Here is a 13,892-nt window from a genome sequence, read left to right on the forward strand (position 1 = left end):
GGAAAGAACTCATAAGAGGCAAAGAGTGGACCCACACTACACACAAACTAGTGGAATATAAACCTCTAGTAAAGTGTTTTGGAACTCATGACAAACCACTGTCATAGCAGAACAGATCATTTCCTTCAGTTTTTTAGGAACCTGAACAAACACAGACATCTTTGGAATTACTTGTCTGCAAGCCTCACTCCCCAACAGCTCCTTGATTTGCCTTGTTCTACTTCTGAAGCAGGAATGTAAGCTGAAGCTTCGGAAAGCTTTAGTCAAAAGACCTGACAACCTCAAATTCAGTGCAGAAACTTATACATGGAAAACACCTATTTATTGAGGAGCTGCACTCAAGGCTGTTCCCTTACAACTAATTCAGTAACCATCCTCTTAGTAGATGTACACCTTCCCCAGCTCATTATTTAAGGCAAAATAATTTGTTCATTTTTAGTTTTCTTTCACAATTCAGATCCCATAGAAAGGTGTGCCAAGACTACATGCCAGTTGATTTATGAAACTACAGCTTGAAAACCCCTTAACTATACAGATTTGTCACTAAGAAACCAGTAGGCAAGAAGACAAACTTTTTAAAAGGCAACTCACCATGTCAGGGCTGGCAATAAGACAGAATACGAGATAAACAATATTTTTCAACATTAACCTTAAAGTCTAGCACTGAATGCAAGGGTTTACAAAGAGGGGAGGCTGGATTTACAAGTTAATTTGTAAACCAGCAAAGCTACAGTTCCTCAATACTTTTGTCAACGTAATAAAAATTTCTCACAAATGATCACACTTTGTTGCGGTATGAGAAAATTTTTCAGTCTGGACTTCCAGTCTGAAAAATAAGTCTTTGAGCAAAGATTACAATTAATTGATCTAAATACTGATGAACACAGATGTTATCTTGCAGATTTAAGAAACACTCCTTTACTCACAATTTGTTTACGATGTTATGAAAACTATCTATCTGCACTGATCGGTAAACTTAAGGAACATAGTAATGGTTTAAAAATAAATGCAGCACTAAAACTGAGGTCCTCATAGCTAAAAGCTAGCAGGCATTCTAAATCTGAGCTTTGTCAAATCCAAAATATTCATATTTTCATTTGCCAGTGTCATATCTGTATTGAAGAATACTACAGTTACGCAGATAGGAGTAAAATGGTATTCATTAGTTACTTCCCACTGTTAAAGAGCAATAAAAACAGTTGATACTATAAAGGATGCTTTCTTTACAAGCCACAGGACCCATCAAGGCCTATTGCTCTGCAGTTATTGAGAATCATTTAGAAGAACTGATTTACTTTTGACTATATACTCATGGGTGCATCTGCCACTTTCTTTACATGCTCCTCACCAACTTGATCCCTGGTGAAAAAAAACAAACCAAACCAAAACACAAAACAACAACAAAAAAAACCCCACCCCTTCTGGGCAAATGACACAATGACTCATTAAACCCTTTTAGCCATGATGATGCTGTTAAACATTTATGTCACTTCTTTAGTGACATTTTCCACACCACTGTGTTTTTCAGCGGGAGGCAGACATTTACCAGGGCTCTGGTTTGGTGCTGCACGTACACCTGCACATCCAGCTTATCTTATCAGCTCAGAAATTGTTACTGACATCGTAACAGCAGTTATTTACATATACAGAATTAACAGTTTGTTCTGCTACTATTAACTCCCAATTTCAAACAAAAAAAAAAAAAAAGTCATTTTCTTGCTCTTTGAGAGTACAAATGATTGTACATGAAGACAACAGCCTTGTAAAGTACCTCATACATCCCTTTAAATGTTAAATGAAAGTTTATTAGATGCTGAATAAAAGCTAACTTAACTGAAGCATCACACATATTGATCTTCCGTAATTCAATTGCATTTTACTGTTCACTGCAGACAAACTTAGTTTTCCTGTATGTATTCAGTTGGGAGACTTACTGAAGCAAAGTAACCACATTTTGTATCAAATTATTTTTCAGCTGCTTTATATTGCAGACTTCAGTTTCTTTTTTTCTAGTCTCATAATAGTTTAAGAAAAAAAAAATCATGTTCCAAAAGCAAAGATTTAACCTTACTAGCTTGAGGTAAAAGTTGCCTAGGTACGTAAGGGTCCTTCTGAGCAGCTATTTTACTGTGGCTTGCAGTTGTGTGTGGTTTTCTGTTTTCAGTGTTCACAAACTAAATAGTTAAGTGGAAATTAGACTTCTGTTGGCATCTGTGGATTCAAATTAAGGCAGAAAAAGGGCAGTGGTGAGGCATGCAAAACGTTCCTAAACCTCCTCCTTCCCTCTTGCTCATTTTCTTTAAAATTAGAGAAAATAAAAAAAAAAAAAAAGAAGTTGTACTTAAATTTTGTTACATTGGAAACATTAAGACCAACATTTTTTCCAATCTATGGTAAACAACATATCTAACTTATTTTACTAACACATGCAAAATTGAAGATGTTGCAACATGAAACAGTCTATTTCTGGTCTGAAGTACTAAGACTTTATACTATTAAGAGATAAGTAAGTATGTGGTTGTGAGTAGGTATGTGTGAGGTGGGATGAGAAAGGGGACAGGAGGAGCAAGAGAAATAAACACACACACTACAATCCTAAAGCAGTGCAGCCTCCTTCAAAAAGGAGATGTTCCAATACCCTTCAAAAAGCTATTGTCTCAAGAAGTTTAAAAAACCAAGAGAGATGAAAGGGAGTACAAACAGTTTCCCTCCAGACACATTTTCATTTACTAATTTTCAAGACAACACCAAGTTGCAAGAGACAACAAAACTTCAGGTTAATCCTTACAAGCAAGTGTATCAAAGAAGGGAACAGCTGTAAATACGACAAAGTACTATCAATGTTGAGATTGCAGTTTTTCTCCAGCTCCAACTTTAGCTTAATAGAAGATCAGTCATCAGTGAAATTAAGCTTTCTGTCCCATAATTTTATGTCATCTTTATAAAGTATGTGGATCATAGCAAGTTTCAAATAAGGAGGTCCAGCCTCCCTGAACAGTTCCACTTGACTTTCATCACATATCTTGACTGACAGAGTAGAATGCCATTAAACACTGAACAGTGAAGTAAACTCTCTGAACATAAACTGGCTGATATACCTTTCTTACAATAAGGAAATGACCCTCTAGTTCTGGATGTAAGTGCCATGAGTACTTCTATTATTTACAATCCTGCTGACCAGAGAAAAAACTCCCAACGTGCATTTTTTGTAGTCAAGTAATCTAATCAAATGACAGGAAAATTCCAATGTAAACTAAAACCAAAACACAAACAAAGAAACCTTTTCCACATCAGCATGTCATGATTTCTATGCAAGATCTCTGGTTTGAAGTTATTTCATTTAGAAGCACGCCAGATGTTTTATTTCAGTAACCATAACAAAGTTCACCATCATTTTGAAGACTTCATTTTCTATTACCTAATGATTCTACACCTAGCATTATGCTAAGGTTTTTTTATTTCACACTTGAGTAGTACTTACATAAGAAAAATAGTGTCTGTTGTGTGTGTTGTTTTTCTTATAGAGTACTATGAAGTCATCAGTTGGTGAAAACTGACTGCAATTAGCTTCAGGCTCCAGCAGTATATGTTAGTCTCTTTCAGTAGTCAGAGTAAAATTCACAGAATATTAGGAACTCTTTAGTGTCCTAGTTAAAACTTCCAACAGCTGCACCCATTGAGTCATTCAAAGAACAGAACAATTCTGTACCCAATTTAAGTACCACCACATACAGGACCTAACAATCAGTGTTTCCCAAAATTATTTAGTGGCAATATATAGAAGACAGTTTGGCTTCATAGCCTAGAGAGTCAAATTTGAAATAACTAGCTAGATCAGTAAAGCCTTTTGTTCATCTGAAATGTCAGAAATTTTGTATGAGTAAGATTACCATGGAGGGGAGGTTCCTGAAGCAGGACTATTTTAAAGAAATCATAACACCCCCTAGAATTTGCAAAAAACACTAAGCACTGTTTTCTCCCCTTACATTTGACCAAGTGGTACTTTGATAGTATTTTGTACTATACAGCTGCATTCCATAAGAACTGTTCATACAGGATACAGGGCTCAGTCCTGTAAGTTTCTGCACGTCCCATTACATAGGTACCTCACTAAGTGCTACCTCAATATCTTTTCAAATAAGTAGGAAATATCTGTGCTCCAGCATCTGGCTTCCAAGTGCTACTATGTTAGAACAAACACATGGAAACTTGTTAATCATTCTAGTTCAACTCTACAAGCAGAGTCAGATGGAAATAGCCAGACTGACAGTTTATGAAAGCTGTGTGCACTTTTTCACCAAACTTCCCATGATATAGGGAAGACCAATATTTGTGTGTACTCACTGTTTCTCTTTAGCTTTGATAACAGGAAAACATATTTATACTTGCTTACCCTCTTGATATAAAAGCTAAACAATTTCTATTTAAAACAGTACAGAAGTCAAACAGACTTTGAATCAGAGAAATTTAAGCCACTGGACTTAATCTATCAGTATTTATGTTAAGGCTGTGTGTTACTGCTATTTCACAAGCAAACTCACAGTGGCTCACAGGATCCCTCGCCCAGTCAGTCAGCAGTTAGGCTCCAGGCATCACACCAGAGATCCTCTCCTTGTGACTCTGGAGCAGGAACATTGTTTGGAAAACACTGTCACTTCACCATACATGTCCATGTCTCTTTGCTGCTAGGTACACCCAACTCAACTATGACTGTATTGACCAGCAAGATGCATAGCACTGGCCAAAGCAGAAAAGTAAAACTGATGATTACCTGTTGCAAAGAACAAGGCAGAGCTCTCCAGCAGTACTTAAAACAGTTCAACAGGAACTATGCCTCTCACAGAGCTAAGTCTACTGACACTTGAAATAATTTGAACAAAAATGTAAACCAGAACATAAAATAAAGCATATAACATGATTTAGTGGTCAATAACAAGAGTGAGGTGAATGGAAGACAGCTACATAAATAACAGAAAAAATTGCCACAAGGTCACTGAAGTGACTGCTAGAAAACTGCTGATCACTGTTTAAATGGCCAAGAGGATGATTTACAAATGTAACAGAACCTACAAATCCAGCTGCAGCAATACTTCATCTTTCCTTCTTCCATTTTTATGTATGAAACACACTACCATCTGCTGGACAAAGTGCTGAACTAACCCAATAACATACAAGGTTTTTCGTTGTGAGAACCCCTTTACCATCATGTTTACCTGAGGCAGATGCAAAACAACCTGGGATGTGTGGAGACCATATAGTGCTGTAAATGACCCCTTCGTGGCCTTTAAAAGTGCATAATGACTTCCCCACAGCTGGATCCCACTGAATAAAGTGAAAAGAAAACTGTTGAGGTACACATTCAGTTAGAAAGGAAAGGGTTTCATACATAAAAAAGCTCTATACATATAGGAAGGACTAAAGGAACTTCTTTTTACCATGTATAATGAAAAGCATTTGTATACTTAAACTGTTATGAACTGAGGGTTAAACCAACACCTCAGTTAAAACATAATTTCAGCCTCAGTGTAAAAATAAAGAGGAAAATTGAATCAATGCTGTTTCTTAACACAAAGAACTATTAGATCCAAAACAAATCACATTTATCGCCTTCAGCAGAAAACCAACATACCAGCTTGGCTGTTTGATCCCATGAACCAGACACCACTAGCTGCTCTCCTCTAGTTTGGCTCCAGTCAACACTATATGCCTATAAACAATATAACAGCCTAGTTTAGAAAGAGCATTAGAATACAAGTTTAAGATTCTAATTAGCCAAAGTTTCATGAAATAGACTTGGATTTGCAGACTGTTTTGTAGTCAGCTAAAAAACATACCAGTCAAGCACCACAAAGCTGTCAACAATACCATTTACCTAAACAAAAAATAAATTTAACATCTCAGTCTGGCATTAAAGGTACAGATAGGCTCAGAAAAGTATCCAAAAAAGGTATAGATAGGCCAAAATGGAGAAGGGGAGAAAAAAAAAAAAAATCATAACAAAATCCACATAGATTCAAAATCAGTAGATGTTTCTACCATTCCAAAAAGCCATAATTCAGACTGTTTTCTTAACTCTGATCCAATTTTATTCAAATATCTACAGTTTCTAATTGCTAGCAATGTAAATGCCATCTTTCTTCAGAGCTTATTTTGAAGTTTTAGCTGACTTACAATAAATGCTCTTTTATGTGTAATTCTTATAAGAAATACATGCTATAAAATACTCCTGATTTTCATCTTTTCTGGGTTCTATGACACTCTCTTCTTATCATTAATACACTGAATTACAATAAAATTAAAAACTCAACTTCTCTCATGACTAATTTCAGCTATTAACAAATTTCTTTTTACTGTGTAGTAGAAATCAGCTCCCTCTGATAGTTTATTCTGTTGGGGTGGAGTTGGTCCCCACCTTGACAGAGAATAGCTTAATTCTATCCTTCACCGCTGATTTTTCAGCTCTGCCGTCTCAACTAAAACAAACGCTCTAAAGTAGATCTTTAAATTACTTCAAACCTTCAAATCTGAAAGTATCAAGAGCCTGTACAACTTCCATCTTCAAATGCGCTGTATCTTTATCTACATGATGGAAGGTACCTTCTATTCTGTCTAGTTCTGCCTCACACCAAAATGGCTCAATAAGTTGTGATGGGACATGAACTGTTTCAGCTAATATTTCTCCAACTTAGCACTGAAATCGTTCCTTTGCTTTACCTCCTGACCCAGTCAGACCTTCCATGACACTTCTCAGAAACGTGGCCACTACCTACCAGTAGTAGGTGGTGCTGTTCCAAACAGTCGGGCCACTAACCACTGAGGATTTGTACTCCAGCTAGGACTATCTAGTTTTAGCACGGCACTGGATCTAGTCTGCAAGTCAACATATCAGATGCTGTGTTTGTCTTGATTCAATGGAATTGTGCATTAAATGACAGTGACCCTGTTTTTAAGGTGAAAATGTTTGGACCTGTATCACCAGACAAAAAAGCAGAGAAGCTGGATTGGAAAAATAAAACAAACAAACAAACAAACAAACAAACAAAAAAAAAACAGCAAAAGTCAAAGTCTTCTGTGGAAAGTATCCTGTATGAGAAAGGAAAATGAAGTATCATTTATCTACTTCTGCGCATTTTTCTTTCCTAAGAAATATTTCAATCCATGAAAGATCCAGCTAAAATTAACTTCTTCATCTATTTGCTTATTTCCCATAAGTGGAAGGTAACCCCTGCCCACAGAGAAGAAGTATATTATCCACAACTTTCCTTTTTTATTGTACAATGTCCTGCTTCCCATATACTGAAAGGCATATTGCTCTGGCACCAAATGTACAAGACACTCAGACAGTACTTGACAAAAGCCAAGTAACAAACTGAGATGTAATGCTTTTGTTTGTTTTTCCAAACCATGCCTTTAACCTCTTGGCTTTTCTGTCAGCTAACTACCAGTACTATAACTCATTAAAACACCCTTCCTTTCAACCTGACTCCTCCTATTAAAATCATAACAAAGGAGACACGAGAAGTATCTGCTCATATTTTAAGAATGGAAGATATCATGGTTCTCCAAACTGGCTCCCGAGGTCCTCACAAACATTAGCCTCTCTCCTTCCCCCTCAACCTGTGTGACAGACTGTGTTCAACTCCTAAACTGTTGCTGTTTGGAAATGCCCCTAAATGAATCTCTACACAGTATGCCCCTTTCACACAACAGCCCTATGAAATCAGCTCAGTTGAAGCCTTTGGCTTTCATATTCACGTCCAAAATTTAACAGAAAGAAATATGTCTCTGAGAAACATGCACCTGGGTCACACAATTCACCTAGCCCCACATAGCTGGGATGCATCAGATCTACGGCACAGATAAGGCAAAGTGCACATATGGCTCACAGCTCACTCGTGACCTATCAACACATAGATCTGTTGAACATGTGTTGTGACACAGATCTGTATACATATGGCAGACACGGCTGGACTGCTCAGCACTCTGCAGCTGCATCAGAGGCAAAGGGACCTGGGCAAATTCTCCTTCAGGCAACAGTTACAAACAGAACAGACAACAGGCTCAGAAAAAGCAAGAGCTATTTCCCATTTGGCGTGTGCCAGGTCCAGGTAATGGGAAGAGAATGAAAAGAAGGACGTGTGGAGAACCACGTAAGGTTCACTTTTATTCTTCTTTCCTTTTCATGCTACCATCCAACATAAATTTACAGACGCTTCAATAGAAGCCATGTTGAGCAACTGGGAAAGACTAATAACACAGCATAAACCTTAGCTGTTAATCTTTTAGTGCTTTATCTTCGATCATAAAATACATTAACACTAGTTTATGCCTGAACAGCAGCAAGAAATGCCTCAGGCAAGATGAAAAGATGATGAAAAAACGTATGTAAAAACATAAAAAAATCATTCAAAATAAATGTTCAGGCTCACTTTACAATACAAATTCAATTCAGGCATTCTATAGTCTCACATTCCAGTGAGACTTCATCAAAACCAAAGTAAATTAAACTTATTTATTAATGAGATTCAGCAGTTGGTAAGTGCTGGAATAAAATTCATTGTCCTTTGATAATAAAGATGCGCTTTTAAATTAAAAATGCACATTCTTTGTGAAGAGGGACAATGATCTCATTTAGAAAACAAGAAGCAGATCCCTGTCAATTTTGAATTAGAACTATAATAAGGTACAGTGACAAAACTCTCATTGGAAATGTCAGACAGGGATTAAGGATTAGGAAGGTAATCAATCATTTTAAAGAGCACTGTCTGCCAGTGTTTACCACAAACTATTAGGTATATTCTCTCTGAGATCTATCCTCTTAATGCATGTTTATAAAGAATCAATACAAACCTTTCATATCTCACCACAAACACTCAGCCCATGTGTCCTATACTGTCTTTCTAACTCATGGCTAAATGTGTCCACCTCCCCACGACACCTGCTAAACTAAGACTTGGACACAGAAATGTTTACTTCACAAACAACAGATGGTGTAGCAGAACCAAAATTAACTAATGGACTGAATTTCAATGGGAAAATGAGAGAGACAAAAAAAAATCTGTACTGTGATTTGCCTACATCTTTCTGTTACCACCATCAACCTTTGAACACTCTCATAAAATCCTGGTCACAACTACAAACTCATCTCTCAAAATTCTTTATTTACATAGTACATGTATTAAACCAAAGCAGGAAAATTACAAAGAAATAAGGTACAGAAGACAGACTGTCATGTAACTGCAGACACTGTTTTAGCTTTGTGCTTCATATCTGAAAAAATCTTGAAGATTTTGTGAATACAAAACTGGATTACTTCCATCATTTTTTATTGACTACATATCTACTAGGTTATTTTATTCAGATTTATGTAATTTTGACAAAATGTCAGCAATTCAGGCTAAAACTGATTGCATCTAAAGTTCAGACTTGACAGAAGCAAGTGGAGAGTTAAAAGGAAAGTATGGTGAAAAGTACAGAAAAATCACTTGGGGGAAGATAAGTATACACGTCCTTAAAAATATACAAATACATTTATGAACATGCATATAACATTCTTCTCTACCCATACTGTACTGCATAAAGAAACTGAGATTTTAAGAAAATCAAATGCAATGGTATCAAACCAAGGCTAAAAAACATACATGCTGTCCCAATATTTGACTAAAGTTATTTGAGTAGGACCTCACAGATGCTAGGATGGAGAAGGATAAGCAGTTCCCAGGTACAACAGAAGTCCTAAGGATCAGCATAATGTGTATCACACTATAACCTCAAAGATAATACTACTATATACATGAGCTGTCCGATCTAGGCCTCTCCAATAATGCTCTATAAAAATCACAGAATGACTGCAGTACTTCCACAGAATCCAATGATTACTTAGCCTATAAGAAACCACAAACACTATTTCTGAACATATTAGATTTATGTAATTAAGTGGTACCTACTACAGCATACGAATGTACACATGAAAACGCACAAGTAATTCACTTCATATTCAAAATAACGTTAAGTTATAAATTCAAACCACAAACACAAACAAAGTTTAAAAATAGATAAAACCTACTTTTGATTATAAGTCCGCAAATAAATCTTGCAATACTTCAAACATTAGATCATCCTTAAATTTTTCAAGTTTGCCCAGTTTACCTCTTGAGTGTGCTCCTTATAGACTTGCAGAGGACCTTTGGTTTTAGCTGTATCCCAGATTTGCAGAGATCCATCTCCACTAGAAGTGATCAACACATGTTCATTATTCTCACTCCAGGTCACATCAAACAGGCCATCATTCCAGTCAAAACTAAATCAGAACAATGAAGATATTTGTCCATGAGAAAGTGTGACATAAAAGTCTGGACTAGTTATATGCAAGACAGTATTTCTTTAAATCACCCTCTTTACCATTCTAAACAGAATTTTTATTATTTGAGTTTCCAGTAAATCTCCTTACAAGTAGATTAATTGTTATAATCTCAACTTTTACAACTGCATGTCTGAATAGGTTGATTAAGTTAAAGCACAAATGAGCCAAGGACCTTTCACACACACAGAATGAAATGTCATTTCAGTATTAAGCTTGCCAGGCAAATAGAGACAGAGGTACCAGATGTCTCAGTCTGATCTACAGTTTCTCCAGAATGTTGCTACAGAGGTAGAAACCCTTTGTCCGTAACAACTGTGGTAAACAAAGAAATAAAACTGTGTTGGGAGAGCTCTATCCATTTCAGAACAGCATTAGCAAGCTGAGTCACAATGAAAAGCCAACAGAAAGACAGTCATGAACATCCTAAAGATCTCTACAGTCCTGTAAAAGAGCTTTCACACTGACAATTCATCATATGGGATCTGACACCATATATTAGTTGCTCTGCAACAACTACCAATAATCGTGCTGTTATCTGATGGTAAATATGCCTTTATTTACCCCCCTTTCACTGATGGTTCAGCTAAGCTCAGGTTAAACTTCATGGCACCCTGCAGTAATGATGAATGAAATACAGAACGTTTTGATACAGAAAATTACACAGTTTACTGCTCAGGAAGTTACAGGACTTTCTACCACAAAATATGTGGAGTCACCGGAAACATAGAAATGAACAATACTAAACCAGAGCACTTAACAGAATTTACAGAGCACTGAACAGCTCCAAACACTCTTGTTTTATAATTATGAATTTTAAGAAGTTTATCTGAATGTGATTATTTGTTAAATATTTCTATTTCAGCCTTCTTAATCTAAACAATTGCTGTTTCAAAACTTTCTTTGAAAAAAAATTAGGTCAATGATGGTCAAGTATCAAACCACCTCCTTCCTAACCTTTCTCCTCCTCCCACTCAGAACACAAATCAACCTCCTCTCAAACCCTTACAATACTGGATCTCCTAGGAATGATTTCCTTTACTTTATGCAGCTTCCTGCTCTATTTTCAGTATAAATCAATCAACAGGACATAGATTTAGGTGGTAATGCACTAAAGCTAAAACTTTCCATTTCAAGTTAGGGCAGAGAGGCTGCTTTTAATTTACACTGTCAGTTTTCTATAAAATGGTTTACACTCCAGAAAGGGTGCAATCCAGATTACTACCTACTATAAAATCTATGCAATATAAGCCTATAACTTGTATGTAAATACAAACACATTCATTTGTAAGTAAATACAAAGACATGTATTCAGTAGATACTATAGCATGGATACAATACTTTTTATGGGTTGTGTCTTGTACTCATAGATACATAATGTTTTTCTCTTACAAATATAAAACATAAACCTACGTTACCTCCTGAGCAGAGCAATCCCAACTTCATTTTGTTCCAGCACTGCCAGAGTTCCACAACCTAAACCAGCAACATAAAACAAAGCATCACAACTAGTTCCTCCATGCCAAAAGGAACTACTGCAGTTCTGAGGTAGCTCCAGGCTGCAAATACAGTCAAGAGACCAAACAGTTGCATAAACAAACATCTTGTTGTCTCACATTCTCCAAAACAGTAATTCATTTACATTAGATTGGTTTGGGTTTTGGGGGGGTTTGGTTTGTTGTGTTTTTTGTTTTGTTTTTTATTCCAGTATATCTGTAGGTTAGGTTGTAAAAGAAACAACTCACTTATAAAGCCTAACTGCATTTTCCCCATGAGCCTCACATTACAGACATACCAGCACCGGGTTCCTTTTTACCTTTTTGATAGCAGACCTAACACTTTTTTTTTTTTTTTTTTTTCCTCCCCTGAATCTAGTAATACAAACACAGCTCATCAGAAGTGAAACAACTAATTCAGTTCCAAGCAAACACACATGGACAATGCCTTCCTATGTGACTGGGATATTGTCAATGTAATTCCACATTTAGAAACTTATTTAAAATGAACGCTTTCAGGAGCAATACTGTCCCTGGCAATGAAAAACGTCCCAACGCCGAGGAAGGCTCAGCGCACCCCCGCGGCGGGACCGCGGAGTCGCCAGGGCCCGTCTGGACACGCGGCGACTGAGACCAGAACAGCTAAAAATTTTACGGAGCAAACGTTTTCAGTCCTTTCATTCACACTCCGCACGCCGCCGTCGCTACGTTCATTACCGGCCCTGCAGAGCCCGCGCTCCCCAGCGCGGGCCGCGCGCAGCGCACCGCCCGGGCACGGGGCTCGGAGGTTCGCCAGCCGCCGGCGGGGCGGCGCGCGGGGCCCCGCGGGCAGCACCGGGCTGGCGGCCCGCTCCGCCGCTAACCCCGGCCCGCCTACCGAAAGCACACGTTGTACCAGAGCAGAGCAAAAGCAACGGAAAGGGAAAAAAAAACCCCAAAGCGCTTTTACAGGCACTGACTGTCGCTCCGGACACCCAGATTTCCAGCCACGAGCCGCCACCGGGAGCATCCGTTAACGGCTACCCTCACCCCCCCGCCACACACACACACTCCGCCGCCATGCCCGCACCTGCGATGCCGTAGTACTGCGCGGCGGCGCAGGCCACACGCCCCGGCCAGTACGGCGAAAACTCCGCCGCGTAGCCGTGCAGCCCGGGCAGCCGCAACACACCGGCACCGCCCGCCATCCCCGCGGCCCCTGCCCGGGCCTCGGCCGAGGCGCCGCCGCGCCCCCGCCCGGACCTGCCGGAAGCGCCCCGCCCGCCGGGCGGTGCTGAAGCTGCGGCGCCGCCGCCATCTTTGGAGCTGGCAGAGGGAGGCCCGGGGCGCTGCCGGCGGGGCAGGCCGCGGCGGCCCCGGCCCTCCGGGCTGCAGCGGGGGGCCCTGCTGCGGAGAGCACCGCTGCCGCTTCAGAGGCTGCCGGGCTTGGGTGGCCGTCCCGCTCTGACCGACTGCAGAGGGGGTAGCTGCAGCCTTGGGCCTCAGTGATTGATCCTTTCAGTGCAGGCCTGTCCTCCGACCGCATCAGAGGAAAGCTGCCAGCCCGGGGGGGAGTTGGGGGGGACTGCTGAGAGATGTACCGCTTGCCACGGTTAGGCTTTCATACGTACCCGAGTGTGATTCATAATTAAAGGTCATCTGGCCCAGACCAGGCCTCTGACTACTTGCAGCGCATTTCTCATGATAAACAATTCTGCAAAATCGCCTTCCAGTGAGAAGATCACTGATGTACTTCAAAGACATGCATCAGCTCACTGTGTGTGCATCAGCTTGAATGTAGATGTTTCAAATCATAAATATGTATGTCACCTGTCAGTTTTCTCTTTAAAAAGCCTTTCTGAGCTATTTCATCCTCTAATTTATTGAGTAGATCTGGATATTTTATCATTCTTGTGATGCAGTTATGCTTCATGGAAGTCCTTGAAGGAACAAACTCAGGTTTTCTTATGCCTGTGACAACATCTGTTGAAGTCAGTGGGAATTTCGCCTTTGAAAGGAAGGAGGGGATTCAGGCTTAGAAAATAAACATCTTGGCA

The 13,892-nt window shown here is 39.2% G+C and overlaps 1 protein-coding gene across 3 annotated transcripts in view; it reads right to left on the bottom strand.

The window, feature by feature from the left end:
• PEX7 (peroxisomal biogenesis factor 7) overlaps window positions 1-13,092 on the bottom strand; it is a 50,666-nt gene extending 37,574 nt beyond the window's left edge. For all 3 annotated transcript variants that reach the window (XM_042795794.1, XM_032983159.2, XM_042795793.1), the window contains exons 1-5: window positions 12,926-13,092; window positions 11,779-11,836; window positions 10,150-10,300; window positions 5,630-5,707; window positions 5,214-5,322 (exon numbers count right to left, since the gene is read on the bottom strand). In XM_042795794.1, coding sequence (XP_042651728.1) covers window positions 5,214-5,322; window positions 5,630-5,707; window positions 10,150-10,300; window positions 11,779-11,836; window positions 12,926-13,043 — 514 coding nt within the window. In that variant the 5' untranslated portion in view covers window positions 13,044-13,092. The remainder of the gene's footprint in view (window positions 1-5,213; window positions 5,323-5,629; window positions 5,708-10,149; window positions 10,301-11,778; window positions 11,837-12,925) is intronic.
• Between the last annotated feature and the right edge of the window lie 800 nt (window positions 13,093-13,892).

Source organism: Tyto alba, unplaced genomic scaffold (assembly GCF_018691265.1).
Source record: "Tyto alba isolate M040663 unplaced genomic scaffold, T.alba_DEE_v4.0 Super-Scaffold_22, whole genome shotgun sequence".
Lineage (NCBI taxonomy): Eukaryota > Metazoa > Chordata > Aves > Strigiformes > Tytonidae > Tyto > Tyto alba.